At 40.8% G+C, this 17,602-nt stretch overlaps 1 protein-coding gene across 6 annotated transcripts in view; it reads left to right on the forward strand.

Annotated features, from left to right (window-relative positions):
* Positions 1-1,263: 1,263 nt before the first annotated feature.
* Positions 1,264-17,602, forward strand: part of CDC7 (cell division cycle 7) — a 38,569-nt gene continuing 22,230 nt past the window's right edge. Inside the window, exons 1-4 of one of the 6 annotated variants that reach the window (XM_081008697.1) lie at positions 1,286-1,384; positions 2,131-2,222; positions 13,396-13,455; positions 14,255-14,341. In XM_081008697.1, the coding sequence (XP_080864823.1) occupies positions 14,266-14,341 (76 nt within the window). In that variant the 5' untranslated portion in view covers positions 1,286-1,384; positions 2,131-2,222; positions 13,396-13,455; positions 14,255-14,265. Of the gene's footprint in view, positions 1,451-2,130; positions 2,223-12,605; positions 12,721-13,395; positions 13,456-14,254; positions 14,342-17,602 lie in introns of those variants that run through there. The other 5 variants (XM_081008695.1, XM_081008696.1, XM_081008698.1 and 2 more) reach the window with 5 other exon arrangements.

The following is a 17,602-nucleotide window of genomic DNA, read 5'->3' on the forward strand; positions in this document are numbered from 1 at the left end:
TCAGTGCCATTGTTTTTAAAAATATTTTAGTTGTGGTTTTTTTTAATGGCATGTGTTTAAATTGGCTTAAGACTCACATGGACAGAGATTCATAAATTAACAAAATAAATAACAGGCAAAAAAGCAGTTGCTAGAAGTGATGAGGCAGAGGAGCAGAGATTAACATCAAGAATAGTATATTGCTTCCTTTAATGTTTGGCATTTTTCAGGTTGAAGTTTTATCCATTTCTAGAAATTAGATAGCCTCTTTCTGACAGATCCTGTGGTGCTGAAGTCGAGTTTTCCCTCCCCACTATGGAAATGTTGGAGGGGGGACCAAATGTTTTCAGAAATCTAAGGCAATTGCCCCATGTTCTGATAAATACAAAATCTTCCTCCGGATCTGTAGCCATTTAAACTAGAAACAGCTCCCCTCCGCCCTCCCCACTTTGAAAGACAGTGCAAACCCGTTGAAGATCAACTGATCTGAAATGGGGAAAGGTTCAGAATAACAAAATGGGAGTTTCTGGGGAATAGCTATTTGGAGATGTGATAGATTTCTTTCTTTCTTTTAAAAATATTTTTAAAATTAATTTTCCAATATTTACACAGTTTTGCCAATTATATGGATTCCAATGAGTATCAAAATGATTCCAATTGATTCAAATTTTGCAGAATTTAACCAAAGTGGTTTCCTGAGCTCCTTGATCAATGTTTTTTGTCCAGTTCTTATATTGTTGTGGTTTTTGTATTTTTTAAAAATTGACATCCAATTACATTTTGGTTGGTCTATCAATCGCAGCAGCTGCATTTTCAGCGATTACCATCTGTGTAGATAATAATAACCTCCTCTAACTTTCCATAGGATTCCAAATGAGGTGCCCTGATTATTTTCCTTTTCTCTGCGTGTGTCAGTCTGATCATGATGTCCTGGGCCTTCTCGACCTCCCTCCCTTGGTAGGATCACAAAACCCAGGCCATTCCCCCAAATATGATGCGCCAAAAAACCCCACTTTTGACTGCTTAGGCCATGAAGCAGGTATTGTGTAGGGCAAGTGAGGGCAACTTAAGGGCAGCGCAGCTTCAGCCGCTGCCAGCGAGCATGCTCGGCAGCTCGGTGCCGTTCTTCGCCTTCCTCCCCAGCACCGAGAAGGGCGGCGCGTGTGCTGGGCGCGTCAGCAACTTCGCCTAGCCAATCCCCCTCCGCGTTTTTCAAGGCGGCGGCTGGATTGGTTGATCCTACCGCTTCGCACGGGTGCTGGGGATTGGCCGCCCAAGAGCAGGCTGCCGAAGGCGGCACCGTCAAGCTCTTCGCGGAGGGAGAGTTCGGACTTCGGCGCGCGCGCGTGCGTGAGGGAGGAGAAGTTTCCCGGTAGGGAGAGCGAGAGGCCGGCCCGTCTCTGAGGTAGCCCCGGATAAGTCTCCGAACGGACACCGTCTTTCCGCATCTTCAGTCGGGAAGGCTGAGAGGGTGGGTTTCCCGCCCAGCGCTTTGGGTGGCTCTTGCCTGAAATCGTTGGGAAGGGAGAAGGGAGAGTTCCCCACACGGGTCGTTCCTTGAGCCCCTAATCAGCATCGTAGCGAGGGATTTGGGGGGGAGTGGGTTTGCCATACTTCCGGAATTTCCCGGACACATAAGGAACACCGCGGCCGCCGGCAATGTCCCGGCGGGAATCGCCTATGTGCCCGGAAAACACCGGACGTGTGGCAGCCCTTGTCGTTCTTGCCCATTCTCAAAAATACGTAGCTCAAAAACAATGACTACCCTCCCCGAAAGCGCTACAACTTTTCTGTCCAGGTTTTCACTTTGGATTTCACGGTGCAATGGCTCTTTTGCGCCCTAGGCAAGGCTAACTACTTGCTCCCCCAGTTTTTTTTTTAATTTTCGTAACTTCAGTTTTCAAAAACTTGTAAGGAAACGCAAAAACTTGAAACTGCAAAATTTATTCCAGATTGCGAGAATAAGTAATACAGCCATTTCCGATTAGCTTCCTTAAATACCTTGGGTATAGGGCAGTACAGAAATAAAATAAATTAATAATAATAATAAATAAAATGAAAATGTTTCTGTGCCCAAGTGGTTTTGAATATTCCTGCCAATGGCGGTGCTTTCGAGTCTCTTTAAAAGCACGTCAAAATCTCGTTTTGCAGGTTTGGCCACCAGTTTTTTCAGGACTGGCGCAGGTTCAGTTGGCATTTGCTGCCAAGCCAGCTGGTCTCTTTTGCAGCGTGGTTGAGTGTATGTAAGTTTGGGCTTTGAGAAGCTGCGTTGAAGGTGTAGAATAAAAGTAAAATATTGTTGGAAATTTGTAAGATATAACAAGAACTAATTTTTAGAATGCTGTGCCATTCAAATGTCCGTTCTTTGGTTGGCTGCCTAGTTGGCCCAGTGATATCACTGGACCTGCACTCAACCCATCTCCCTTCCTTCGATTTGCTTGGCCCCTCCTGAGGTGTTCTGCTTCCTACTGCTAATCTAAGTTAGAAGAATTAGCGTGCAATATTTGAACGCTGTGGGACACCCGAAAGTGCTGTAGCCCAACCTTAGGCATTTGTGTTCCTAAATACGACACCCTTCCCCCCAAAAAAATCCTCCTGGGGGGTTTTGACACAAGTATACATGATTTTAGCTTTTAAGGTGACATATAATCAAATAACAATGCAATCCTATAACACATGTCTGAGAATAAGTTCTACTGAACACAGCAGGCCCTGCTTCTGCGTAAACATTCACAGTGTTGCACTGCATGGCTGCAATCCTCTGTGCCCATACCTGGGAGGAAATCCCGCTGAAGGCATATGGACTTTCTTCTGAGTAAAGGCCTGACGGCCAACTATGGAAATCCTGGATTCTTCCCCATGCCATATCCCTTGCTGGCCCTGCTTTCTGGCTGGGAATGCTTTTCCACCCCTAAGTACAGTCGTACCTTGGAAGTCTAACAGCTTGGTTCCCAAACATTTTGGTTCCTGAACATCACAAACCTGGAAGTGACTGATCTGGTTTGCGAATTATTTTTGGAGGCCGAACGTCTGACGGGGCTTCCAATTGGCTGCAGGAGCTTGGTTTTTGAACGTTTTGGAAGTCGAATGGACTTCTAGAACAGATTCCATTCAACTTCCAGGGTACGACTATGGTTATTGAGTAAGCTTCAACATACTGAAACCTACTTCCCAGTAAACATAACTAGAACTGTGCTGTAAATTTCAGCTACCATTCTGAAATCTGCTTCTTAAAATGGAAGAGGTGTTGATTTAGAGGTTCTTTCTGCTCTGACCTCATTGTGTGGTTACTCCAGGTTCTCAATTCAGTGTTTTGCTAAAGTTGAGCCCTTTCCTAACAACTCTCCACAGGTTGTCCTCTTCTTACTCTCCACCCCTTATAAATGCTGATAATAAGTTCTGGCAGTCTAATACCTCCATGTGCCCTGTTGTTGCTTGTGAAGTTCTACTCTAATACACATTCACATATGTTTTAACCTATTTTTACCTTGCTGTTGATTTTAATTGTATTCTGAAAGTTTCCAATACCTGTTTTTAATTGTTTCATTGATAATTTAAATCTTTCATTCCTTTTGTAAACCATTTAAAATATTTTTATTGCAATCAAGCATTTAAATTAACATTTTGTCAAAGTAAGAATGAATTGACATTAAAAGTACAGTAGAACAAGACAGCTCACATCCTCCCATCTTCAAAAAATAAAACCCACCTCATGGAATGATGAGGTAGTGTGAATATTATTACTCCCTTTATTACTGTATTTGTTTACAGTATTTTTTACAGTATATTACTGTATTTATTACTGTATTTGTGTGGATCAGTGGAGGTACCCTGTCAGGGTATTATTCAATCCACCCAGGTCTTGATTGCCAGTTCAAAAAAAGAAGGCTCATACTGCTTTAAGATCCTACCTTTCATTGGATCTTTGTGTCTTCCCCACTCTGTGCCCCCCCCGGGGGGGAGTATGCATAGCTTACAGTGCAGTTATTTATGTGTCCATTCAGAAATAAGTACCACTGAGTTTAATGGTGGTTACTTCCAGGTAAGTGGGCATAAGATTGTAGCTTTAGTTTCTGAAATGAAAGACTGGAGCACTAGCCTGCCTAAAAGCTCCATTCATTACTCTCACAATTCCTGCATCTTTTCTTACTTTATTTTTGTTTAAAGTACTCTAATTGCTAAGGGACACGGGTGGCGCTGTGGGTAAAATGCTGGCTCCTGGCCTATAGAGTGAGATGAACGCACAACCCTAGAGTCTGGCAAGACTGGCCCGAACGGGCAGGGGTACCTTTACCTTTACCTAATTGCTAAGAGACTTGTGTTAAGGAAAAAAGAAGCAAGACTATACAGCTAAATAAATACTGAATTAATTTAAGTATCCAGTAATTCTGGGTATAGGCATTCTTTGTAATGATGAGGGAGCATGCAAAAAGGTGGAACACTAGTTCTTAGTTATTAAAAAAAGCCTCTTAGTTTTTAATTGTGCCATTGACTTCAGCAGCTCCAGGATTCTGGTTCTAACAACTGGATTCTGAAGGTCTCCGCTCCACCAGTCATCTAAAGGTGTCTTGCTTCCTCAAACAATTCTGTCTTTTATTCCTGGCTGCTGCTTATGTGTGAAATTGCAGGCTAGAACATCTCTGTGATACTACCACCCTTACGGTACTTTCTTCAAAGCTCTTTTCCATGAAGCCTTTTGCATAACTCACAATCCTATACTCTACTATACTTAAGCCTAAGTACATGTAAGTGTTAAATGCATTTTATTCCCATTTTTATCCCTGCCACCTATCTTCACAGAAACCCCCCCCCCCCCCGGGGGGGGTCAGAATGCAAGTAGCTCACAGCAGAAATTTTATCATTTTTTTCTTTATAAAATGCCATGTCCATTGTTAATACATTTGCAAAAGTAATAGATAATAAATCTGGAGTAAATTATTTTTTTATATATAAATTTTTATTGGTTTTACAAAATTTTTAAAACAATACAAACATATAAAAAGACATACAAACACGTATAGTTTCATGACCTTTTTTTTTCATAAATCTTCCTTCTCGGACTCCCCCATACCTCCCCTTTCTGCATCCCAATGTCCAAAATTTTCCAGCAACTTCTAAATAGTTCTGTCAAACATATGTCTTCTTAATCTTTCCTTCCGTCTAATCTTATATCGCTGTAACCCTTTCTTTCTCCAAACCTCGACATTCTAACATTCATCAAGTTTATAATAGTCCTTAAGATAGATTTTAAATTTCTTCCATTCTTCTTCCGCCGTCTCCTTCCCCTGGTCGCGGATTCTGCCAGTCATCTCAGCCAGTGTCATATATTCCATCACTTTCATCTGCCATTCTTCCAGAGTGGGTAAGTCTTGTGTCTTCCAATACTTTGCGATGAGTATTCTTGCTGCTGTCGTAGCATACATAAAAAAGATTCTATCTTTCTTTGACACCAATTGACCGACAATGCCCAAGAGAAAGGCTTCTGGTTTCTTCGGGAAAGTACATTTAAGTGCCTTTTTCATTTCATTATATATCATTTCCCAGAAAGCCTTAATCTTCGGGCACGTCCACCAAAGGTGATAGAAAGTACCTTCAGTTTCTTTACACTTCCAACACTTATTATCAGGCAAATGATAAATTTTTGCTAGCTTGACTGGGGTCATGTACCACCTGTAGATCATTTTCATAATATTTTCCTTTAAGGCATTACATGCCGTAAATTTTATACCGGTGTTCCACAACCATTCCCAGTCAGCAAACATAATGTTATGACCAATGTCCTGTGCCCACTTAATCATAGCCGATTTAACTGTTTCATCTTGTGTATTCCATTTCAGCAGCAAATTATACATTCTTGATAAATTCTTGGTATTGGGTTCTAACAATTCAGTTTCTAATTTTGATTTCTCCACCTGGAAGCCAATTTTCCTATCTTGTTTGTAGACCTCCATTATTTGATAATAATGGAGCCAGTCTCGTACTTTAGGTTTCAATTTCTCATGACTCTGTAATTTCAATTTGTCTCCATCTTGTTCCAAGATTTCCCAATACTTTGGCCATTCGGCCTCCATATTGAGTTTCTTCAATGCCTTAGCCTCCAAGGGTGACAACCATCTAGGGGTTTTGTTTTCCAACAAGTCTTTATATCTTATCCAAACATTAAATAACGCTTTTCTGACAATGTGATTTTTAAAGGCCCTATGCACCTTGATTTTATCATACCATAAATATGCATGCCAACCACATGTATTATTGAAACCTTCTAAATCCAAGATATCTGTGTTCTCGAGGAGCATCCACTCTTTCAGCCAGCAAAACGCTGCTGCTTCATAATACAGTTTTAAGTCCGGCAGAGCAAATCCCCCTCTTTCTTTTACATCTGTAAGTACTTTAAATTTTATTCTGGGCTTTTTGCCCTGCCAGACAAATTTCGCAATGTCTTTCTGCCACCTCTTGAAACAGTCCATCTTGTCAAGAATCTGCAAAGTTTGAAACAAAAATAACATTCTAGGCAATACATTCATCTTAATAACTGCAATTCGGCCTAACATTGACAATTTCAAATTTGACCATATTTCTAGATCTTTTTTAATTTCTAACCAACACTTTTCATAATTATCTTTATACAAGTTCAAATTTTTAGATGTCAAGTAAACCCCTAGGTATTTCACCTTCTTAACCACTGTCAAACCTGTCTCTTCTTGAAATTTCTCCTTCTCCATGACTGTTAGATTTTTTTCTAAAACTTTAGTCTTCTGTTTGTTCAGTTTAAATCCGGCTACCTGGCCGAATTGTTGAATTATCTCCAACACCCTTTTCGTACTAGTGTCTGGCTCTTGTAAGGTCAATACTAAGTCATCTGCAAAGGCCCTTAACTTGTAATGTTTGGCTCCGACCTGTACACCTTTAACCTGCTGGTCATTTCTAATCATATTTAGCAACACCTCCAGAACAGAAATGAAAAGCAATGGGGAAATTGGGCACCCCTGTCGTGTTCCTTTTTCTATCTTAAGTTCCTCAGTTATCACATTATTTACAATCAGCTTAGCTTTTTGTTCAGAATATATCGCACCCATACCGTTCTCAAAGCCTTGACCTACCCCCATCCCATGAAGATTCTTTTTCATAAAACTCCAAGAAATATTGTCAAAGGCTTTCTCCGCGTCCACAAAGATCAACACTGCTTTGGTGTTTAAGTTCACCTCTAGTAGTTCCAAAATGTCTATTATATTCCTTACATTGTCTGATAAATGCCTTTTTGGGAGAAAGCCTGCTTGGTCCTTGTGAATCTTCTTCATCAACACTCTTTTAAATCTTTTTGCCAAAATGTCTGCAAAAATTTTATAATCCACATTGAGTAATGATATTGGGCGGTAGTTCTTAAGTTGAGTCTTTTCAGTCTCTGTCTTTGGTATGAGTGTAATATAAGCTTCTTTCCACGACTCTGGTGCCTTTTCCCCCTCTAAAATCTCGTTACAGACTTCCTTTAACGGTTGAACCAACCACTCCTTCAAAGCTTTGTAATATCTGGAAGTCAGTCCATCTGGTCCTGGAGATTTGCCCAGTTGCATGTCCTGAATGGCACCCTCTATCTCTTGTTCTGTTATTCTCTGGTTTAAATCCACCTTACTTTGATGAGAGATTTTTTGTAATCCATATTTATTAAGGAATTCATCTATGTCCTTTTCATTTTGTGGCCCTTGAGAATATAGTTTTTTAAAATAGCTCAAAAAACAGTTTCTAATCTCGTTAGGTTTAGATACATTCTTTCCATCCACTTCTAGGCTTGTAACTGTATTTAATTTCTGCCTTTTCTTCAATTGCCAAGCCAGAAGTTTGCCACATTTATCTGCCGATTCAAATGTCTTTTGTTTCATTTGCTTTATTTTCCATTCAATCTCTTGATTCATCAGTTCCATATATTGTGTTTGATATAACTTGATCTCTCTCAAAATCTCCTGGGACTTTGGTTTTGATCTTAATTTTTTCTCTCCTTCTTTTATCTTTTCCAAAATCTTTTCCTTCTTCTCATTCTGCTTTCTCTTTTTTATTGAATTTTGTTGAATCAGAAATCCTCGCATCACAGCTTTGCTTGCGTCCCAGATCACTCTTTTTTCCACATCGGCCTTTAGATTTATTTCAAAGTAGTCCTTTAAAGTTTTTTGGGCCTTCATGTGGATCTCCTCATCTCGAAACAGGGTGTCATTCATCCTCCATCTAAATTGACCAGTTGTTGTAAGTTTCATTTCCATCTTCACGGCGTTATGGTCGGAGCAAGTTTTTGGGCAGATTTCTACCTTCTTAATCTTTGGAGCCATCCCACTAGTAATCCAAATTTGATCAATTCTGGTCCAGGTCATCATTGCTTGAGAGAAAAAAGTTCCCTCTCTCTCAAGAGGGTTCCTCGTTCTCCATATGTCTATTAGGTCCATATTTTCAGTCATTTCAAAGAAGGTCTTCGGAAGTCTCCCGTCCTTGGAGATTGTCAGTCTTTGTGCCTTGTCCATATTTGTAGAGACCACACCATTCATATCTCCCATAATTATTACATTGTAATCCAAATAATCCATCAGAGTTTCATGAAGCTTCTTAAAAAATTCCGCCTTGCCTTCATTTGGTGCATAAACTCCAACTATTAAAAATTTTTCTCCTTGTACTTGTATTTCAACTGCCAGGTATCTTCCTTGTTCATCTTTAAAAATCATTTTTGGGGTCCATTTCTCTTTTACATAAATCACAACTCCTCTTTTCTTGACTTTATCCGATGAGATAAATTCTTGTCCTAATCTTTTATTTATAAGTAGTTTCCTGTGTACCCTGGTTACATGAGTTTCTTGTAAACAAATCAAATCCAATTGTTCTTTTTTCAAAATATGAAACACCTGTCGTCTCTTCAAAGGCATGTTTAGCCCATTGCAATTCCAACTGAGGAATTGCAGGGCCATCTTATTGTTTCTCCGTTACTCCTCCTACTGCTCCAAGTTGTTGCTCTTCCTCTGATGGCAGTGGTTTAAGTCCAAACGATAGGTTCAAAATATCTAACGCTCTCCTTTGTTCTAGAATTGGATCCACCGTTCCCTTCTGTAAGTCCTCGTTATTTCTCTCCAGGAACTTCTCTTTGTCTTGGATTGTCTTTATTTTCACCTTCTTTCCCTTGTAGTTGAAGGACAGTCCTTGTGGAAACTCCCACCTAAAGAGGATGTTGTTCTTCTTCAGCAGGTAGACCAAATCCTTATAGAAGGTTCTCACCTCCAAGATATATTTAGGGATGTCTTTAAAGATTTGTATAGGTGAATTTTCAATTTCCAAGGCCTTTTGGTAATGTAGTTTTAATATTTTGTCTCTTTCTTCCATAGATCTGAGAGTAATCAGACAATCCCTCGGGGTCTTTCTGTTCTGTCTCCTGCCCAATCTAAATGCTGTTATTATCTTAAATTCTTCCTCCTCCAAATCCTCCTGCCAAAAGTCAGACTTCCGGTCGGCGCCAGCGTTAATGGCGGTCCTCTTTCCGAGCTCCGGAGGAGGACTGCTCTGCGAGTTCGGGTCTGACCCGCTACGGCAAGCGGGGGACCCCTAAAATCACAGGCGCGGAAATCTGGAGTAAATTACCCATCTGTATCTATGTACTTTGAACTAGTAAGTATAGAACAGCTCCATTTACTTCAGTGAAACTTTTCCAAAGTAAGTGAATTAAGAACATAGTTTGGCACAGTTAGTAAAAGCTTATAACTAGAGGGTAATTTATTTTCAAGATGTGCATTATACATTTTGAAAAGTATGCCATTGACTCCCTTCCCCCCCACCTTTGGGACTAAGCTTTGTTGGTTAAAGTAGGATTTAGACTGCAAACCAAAGCATACAGTATTTACCATTTGAAACGTGCACACAATTTTTGCCTTTTTGGTTGTTCTAATAAAAATACTGCCCATTTTTCTTAAGGGCCAAAAATTCTACCTTTTACGTCTCATATCCCTTTGAGGGAAATCCCTTTGAACTCAGTGGGATCTCTGAGTAAGCCTGAGACTGAAATATTAGATATAAGTAAATATGAATAAATAAAACTGTATGATATAATGGATGAATTCTGAGAGCCTTTACTGTGCACAGATTTCAGTTAGTGATTACTTTTGTCATAAAACTTTCTTTTTTTGAGTGTGGAAGCAATACAATTGTTTGCTTTTTGTATCAGTGTATGGGGGGTGTTCTTAGAATAATTGTAGACACTGTCAAATCTTCAACTAGAAATATTCTTTTTACAAAAATCGTCATAGCAAATATCTTGCTTTGACCAAAGCCCATCTTTGCTTTGTGTACCAGATCAGCATGTGGTACAATTAAGAAATTACTATGCCATAGTGTATGGGTTTCACGGCAAAAGGCTAACAAATAACCTAAAGCTATGTTTAAGATCAATATGTAAATTTGAAATGACTTTAAAAATTGTACACAAAGTATTGGGCATTCCATATGATGGGTGGCATTCCATTCAGTGCTTTTAGAAATACTTTCACATCATGTACAAACTAAACGACAAAGTTTAAGGTAGCTTGTGCTTGGTTATTTTAATATTTATGCTTGCAACCTTCAGTTTAAATGCAGTGGAAGGTTTGTATTTGACCAGGAGTCTTGCTACAAGGAGCTACCTTGTAAAGTTAACCTGCTCTGACAAGCCCCAGATGTTGTTCTTCTCTCCAGACCAATGATTTGATAGAGCTCAAACAATGATCATGGAACTATGATTTCCACATTTTGAGCTATAATAGATGGGTATATTTGTCCAGCAAGAAGAAATGAGAAAATACAAAAACTTAACTGCAGTTACTGTATTGTTCAAAGGGTATTAAAATTTGCCCTTGATCTCTAATCTAATATTGATAAAAGGAAAAAATGGTATAATTTGAATTTGATATTGTTTTATACTTTGACAGCTATTTCACATTCTTTTCAAAAGCAGTCTAGATAGCTCTTACTACATATTTTGTTCAATATTCTTGCAATCAATTAGCTGAATGCTGGATTCCTAAATCTGTTAAAAACGGTCAATAATTGTTCAAGCTTGTAGTGGGCTGAAATAAAGAGAGCTTAATAAAAGACTCCTTATATGCAGTCTTTTTGTTTATTGATTTCTTGAAAAAATTTTAATGGAATGATGGCTTATCAGAATTTCAGGATATAAATGACATTTATTCAGGTCATTCTCTGAAATACTTAATTAACGTTGTAAGCTTTGCTTTTGGTTCCTAAACTCTGTTTTGTTCTGCATTACTTTGATGCTTTGAATCCTTTTAGTTAAGCTTACAATTACCTTCCTGCCAAAAGGGGTGATAGAAGTGGTGAGGTTCTTTTGACCAATTTCCCCCTTGGCCATGGGAACCCATATCCCTATGCCTGCAGGTGAGTGTTACTGAGAGATTCTATGGGCCAGTTGTGAAAGGGAGGGAAAGTCCTCTACAACACGAGTCAGTGACCACCATATCCCAAAAGAACAACCATGCCCTTAACATCTGTGGAAGAATCTTCAGTGCCAATTAGTCAAAGTCTGTGCTGTTGACACAAGCACACAGAAGAAACCCATGAATTGATGGGACGATTGCCCCAGGACATCTCCCTGCATCACAATGCATACGATGGCACCACACATTCCTGCTTATTCTTCCATCTGCTTCTCTGACACAGGCAGTAACTGTCCCAGTGGTGCTACCAGTTATACTTCATGCAAAGGGTTGTAAGCCCCCTTAAGCTACAGACTGTGCACAGGCACTGTTGTGGAGTGAGGTACAAAAAATAAGAGATGAAAAGTTCAAACTGCAGCACCCTTATGGTTCCCTGGACAGAAGGCCAGCAAAATGCACACACAGCCCTCCAGAGACGAGGATTCAAGACCCATTGACTAGTTGGAGAATTTTTTTATGTTTGATAACTATATTGATTTCTGTAATAGAATTCTAAAAGCTGCAGGATCAGCAAAGCTATGCAGCTAAGCTCATTCTATCACTTTTATTATGGTTTTTAACTAATGGAAATGCCTCCCATCTGCTATAGGTTTCCTCCCCCCAAAAATTTATAAAATGTAGATGTAGTTATGGTACATATCCAAAGATGAATACATAGGTAAGTCCGAGTATAAGAGAAATCTTACCAACTATTTTATAGAAGCCTGTTCCCTAAATTCCAGTAACTGAACAGAATTTGTTTTTGAATTACTCTGGTTCAGTTCCCCCAGAAATAATAATAATATAACAGCAAACTAAAAAAAAAATACCTTAGTAACAAGTAAAATTTTATGTTAATCTCTCTCCTGAAAAATTTCTTCAAAATAAAATTAGAAGAACTTTACCAAGCTGAGAACTTAATCACTCACTAGAATTTTAAATCTTCAGAGTAAAGTCCATCAGTATCTAAAAGTCATTTTTAAAAAAAGATAGACCCATTGTATATAAAAATGCAATCTTCAGATATCAAGGGTTGAAGTCATACTCTTGAGTACACTAATTGAAATCAATGGGACTAACAAGAAGTCCACTGATTAAATGAAATGTCAAACTGAGTCCTACTCTTGACAGCTGGATTCAACTCAGTGTGTCTTTTATTAACAGTTAAGATAATGTCCTTTGTGATGTAATCGCTTGACTACTAGTATATCAACTGAGCCCATCAAGTGATTGCATAAAATCTTCCCAATGGCTGTTGGGTAGTGATGCTTTCCAGGTGATGGGGTCTGAGCTGTATGTAGAATGAAAGGTAAAGGAATTTGTTTCATCATATGCTTCCTGAGAAATTCATTATCCACAAACAATAATGTTTTAATACTATTGTTAAAAACAAATCCAGTTATTCATCAATATAGGAATGGAGTGCTATAGCAGTGTCCTATGCTAGTAAAATTCTTCCTTTGAAGCATATGGAATTACAGTGGTACCTCGGGTTAAGCACTTAATTCGTTCTGGAGGTCCGTTCTTAACCTGAAACTGTTCTTAACCTGAAGCACCACTTTAGCTAATGGGGCCTACCGCCGCGGGGCGATTTCTGTTCTCATCCTGAAGCAAAGTTCTTAACCGGAGGTACTATTTCTGGGTTAGCAGAGTCTTGTAACCTGAAGCGTCTGTAAACAGAGGTAGCACTGTAACCGCTGTAAGTGATTAGATAATGAACAGGATAGCCTGCTGTTTTCAAACATAGGATCTTAAGAGATGGAAGGGATGTTTGGCATCATCTAGTCCAGTGCAATGCAGAATCCGCAGAGCAGGATGCAACTATGCCATTCCCAATAGATAGATTCCAGTGAATTGTCTGAAGCTACTGCCTTGCTGACCTGCATGACAACCCTTCAGATATTTTGAAAATAGTTGCCACGTGGCCTTTTAATCTTCTCAATTTTGCACATCACTGTCTTTAATACCATTTAATGTGTTCTAGGTTATCAAGACACGAGAACATCCCGTGAAAGGTACATGGTCTGAACACCCCGATGTGAGGGTATGTAGTTAAAAGAGATTTGTGGTTATCTGTGGGGATTTTGAGTAATTGGCAGCTTTCTGTTAACAATATTTCCTAATGTGCAATTTTGAGCTTTTTGTGCATGTGCATACTTAAATAAAAATAGCACGTATTTTCAGGATCAGCTTCTCAATTCCGCCCTAATTGGAGGTGTTAAATGAAATGGATAATTGCAAACACTACTCAGACATGGAGGGTGACATCTACTTGACATTTTGAAGGAAGTTAAAATGTGGGAAATAAATTCTACCCTTGGAAGAATTCTTGTGTACATACAGCTGTTAATGCGCGTCATAGCTTAGAATCTGACCATTTTGTGAATTTTTATTACTTGCATATTTTCCATTAATGTCTCCTAATGTGATTTTAAAACTGTATTTAGCTAGTAGGGTGGGGAAGCTCTTCAAAATTTGGTGTGTATTGCTTGTTATCCTTATGAAAAATCAACGTTTGACCAATACTTTCTGATAATTGGTTAAAAGTTTGATTCCTAATATCTCTTTAATTACTGTTGAATAGAAAAGCAAATATATTTCCATATTCATTAAGGACTGTCAGTCTTATGCACGCTTTATAGTAAATCTTACTGTCCTCACAGGGACTTCAGATGCATAGGATCAGACTGTACAGTACAGACTATCCAATGTTCATTCTCATACAGCACCACTGTTCTTTATATAGCTGGAAGGGACCAGACTTGTTTGAACCTGTTTAGTCCTCAGAAGCCTAGCTTGCCTATTATGAACTTTGTTATCATTGCTTCCCTATTTGCTTGCAGGTAGTTTTGTGATGGATGCAGATGAACACCCTCCCTTGCATTGTGAAGACTCTCGTATGAAATACGACCACAGCAAGAAACTGTCAGGTATACATTGTCACACATCTTAATGTCCTCTGCAATATTATCACTTAATTCCCCCGTCCGTTCCCTGTTCCTGTCTTCATATTGTTGCACATTTGCATCCTAGTTTGTGCAATGATTGCTAGGTTCTCTTAAGATGATAAATGGATGTTAACTTTATCAGAGCCAAGAAGTGATCTGGTGAATGCTATTGCAGAGGAACTTGTAGCAGAAAGAAGTTGGACGTTTCATGTACTTGGTTGGTTCATATGTACAGGTTTATTCTTGTTTTGAATTGCAGCCAAACTTGTTTTTCTTAAATAATTGATCTCATTCAAGCTAGACGAGAGCTGTGTGGAGCTTAAAGAGAGAGAGTTTTGTTAGGTTTTTATGGCTCGGATCCAAGAAACTGCTTGGGATCATGCAAGGGGCTTACACTCACCTGCCTGGTTTTTTGATGGTGAACAACTGATCCCTATAACACAAACCTCTTTCTGAAATGCCCCTCAGTTTTGAAAGCAATTTGCTTTAAAGCAAGAGAATAGAGGGATGTTGGTAGAGAAATGCAAGTCTAAAACCCCTTTGGGCTCACATAACAGATGTAGGTTTATGGTTCTTTGGATCCCGGCCCCTAGCTTTAACTCACAATTTTGTGGGGCGTGAGGAGTAATTGTGGACATGGCTTGCAGCAGCCCAACAGAGGATAAAAAGTGTACTTCATAACAGCATGAGAGACTGCCCGGTAGCTCTAGTGCCAGGCAACTGAGTAAGCTGTCCTTTAAGGGGGAGCAGATGCGAAAAGTGTGTACATTGTCCTGCAGCTGAAGATGTAATGTGTGTGGTATCTTTTGAAGCGGGTCGGGATTAGCCTGGCTTATCAAAAATAGATTTGTTGTGGAAAAGAGCAGTGCATTACAGCATGCTAAGCATCAGAACAGGAACACTGCATTTATAAACAACTTTCAGTAGCTTTCAGCTGGTTAAGTATAATTCAGTGACACTCACGTGGTTCACAGATGAAAGCATATTTTACCAAAATTATAGGTAAAGGTAAAAAGGTATGGTAAAGGACCCCTGAATGGTTAAGTCCAGTCAAAGGCGACTATCGGGTGCGGCACTCATCTCACTTTTCAGGCTGAGGGAGCAGGCATTTGTTCTCAGACAGCTTTCTGGGTCATGTGGCCAGCATGACTAAACTGCTTCTGGCACAACAGAACACTGTGACAACTGCCAGAGTGCACGGAAACACCTTTTATCTTCCCACTGCAGCGGTACCTGTACAGTGGTACCTCAGGTTAAGTACTTAATTCATTCCGGAGGTCCATACTTAACCTGAAACTGTTCTTAACCTGAAGACCACTTTCGCTAATGGGGGCCTCCTGCTGCCGCTGCATGATTTCTGTTCTCATCCTGAAGCAAAGTTCTTAATCTGAAGCACTATTTCTGGGTTAGCGGAGTCTGTAACCTGAAGTGTATGTAACCCGAGGTACCACTGTATATCTACTTGCACTGGTGTGCTTTCAAACTGCTAGGTTGGCAGGAGTTGGGACAGAGCAATGGAAGCTCACCCCGTTGTATGGATTCAAACTGCTGACCTTCTCATCGGGAAGCCCAAGAGGCTCAGTGGTTTAGACCACAGCGCCACCCGTGTCGTTAATAATAACAATAATTATACATATATATATAGAGAGAGAGAGAGTATATGTATATTTGTATTTCAGATATTTTTTTCATTTAACTCTATTGGTATGACACGAACAGCCCTTTGTAAAATAACAGTATGAAAGTAAGTGTCAGGGAACTGCCATCGGAAGGAAGGGAAGTGAAAGGGCTCACACAGGTTGGGAGAGACTCAGCAGCTGAAGAGGGAACCAGTAGGGGGAGAGGAGCTGAGCTGAGGGAAAGTGAGCTGGAGGGATGGCTCAGAGACACTTCCAGCGAAAACAGTGGGGAGGTTTCAGGACCTCCTGTAGGGACACCCACTCCTCGCCGGAAACTGTCACGCAGAGAGTCCAGAAGACGTGTTTCCGTTAAGGAGCTTTTATGTTGGAAGCGATTCCGAAAGCAACCACTGTCGGAATCTGCCAGCGACTGACGGAGCCATGTTTAAGGGGCTCCGTTACAGACAGAGGTTTGCAAACTTGACCAAACTCTGAGGGACTAGGATTTTACACACAAGCAGCTCATCGTCCCATCACAGCATTCCGACAGTCTCCGTGAGCAGCTTGTGCAGGAGAAGGCATCATGAGCAACCCAGCCGGAACCGGAGAAGCAGGAGCTGGAGCGGGTCCAAGCCTGGAAGAAAGGTACCGGGTGTTGGAGGTCCAGCTAGCGCTGCAGACGGCGAGGCTCGAGGAGAGGAGGGCTCAGGATGCAGACAAAAAGGGGAAAGACACCCAGCTCGTCAGAAAGGTACCAGGATTGGTGCAGAAGTTTGGGGGGGAGCCCAAAGACTATCATGGCTTTCGGACAGAGATGCAATATGCCCTCAATCTGCAGTTTGATGAATTCCCTGACGAGGAATCACGAGTGGCTTTCGTGATTGGGCATCTTGAAAAGGGGGCGAGAGACTGGGTTAGACCCCTGATGGCAGCGAATAGTGACGTCCTAAAGGACACGATGAAGTTCTTTCGCGCCATGGATCTGATGTTTTCCAGCGATATTGAACAGGGAGTGGTCCGCAGACAGTTAATGACTTGCAAACAGGGGAGCCGATCTGTCCGTGAGTACTGGACTGAGTTCACCATGTTGATCCATAAATTGGGGTGGGATCTATCGGCGGAACCCATTCAAATGCTCTTTGAAGAAGGGCTTTCTTCGGCTGTGAAAGACGAACTTTCCCGGGCGCCCAGGGCGGAGTCTATGGACCAGCTGACCAAATCAGCGCTGACCATAGGAGCGCGCCAGGAGGCGAGAGCATTGGAGAGGCGGGAAGGGAAGGGGGAACGTTGGAAGGAGTTCCGCATTCCAGACATTCCAGAGCCAACTTTCCCGCCGGCAGAGCCGATGGAAATCGGAACAGCGTGCGCGCGCGCAGTTTCAAAGCCCAGTGAGGGGGGAAAGAAGGAGGGAAAAGGCGCCCGGAAATGCTATCTCTGCCAACAGCCAGGTCACTTTGCCAGAGTCTGCCCCCAGAGGAAGGAATGGCAAGGGATGGTAGGAGCTGTGGAGGGAAGAGAGGAAGAAATACCGAAGCAAGTAAAAGCCAACGCCTGGCTGCCACCGTCGGGGCACAGCAGCCAGGCCAAAGAGCAGTGAAAGTGCCCACGCCAGAACCTCCTAAAC

Source organism: Podarcis pityusensis (assembly GCF_964106645.2).
Source record: "Podarcis pityusensis genome assembly, chromosome: 6".
NCBI lineage: Eukaryota > Metazoa > Chordata > Lepidosauria > Squamata > Lacertidae > Podarcis > Podarcis pityusensis.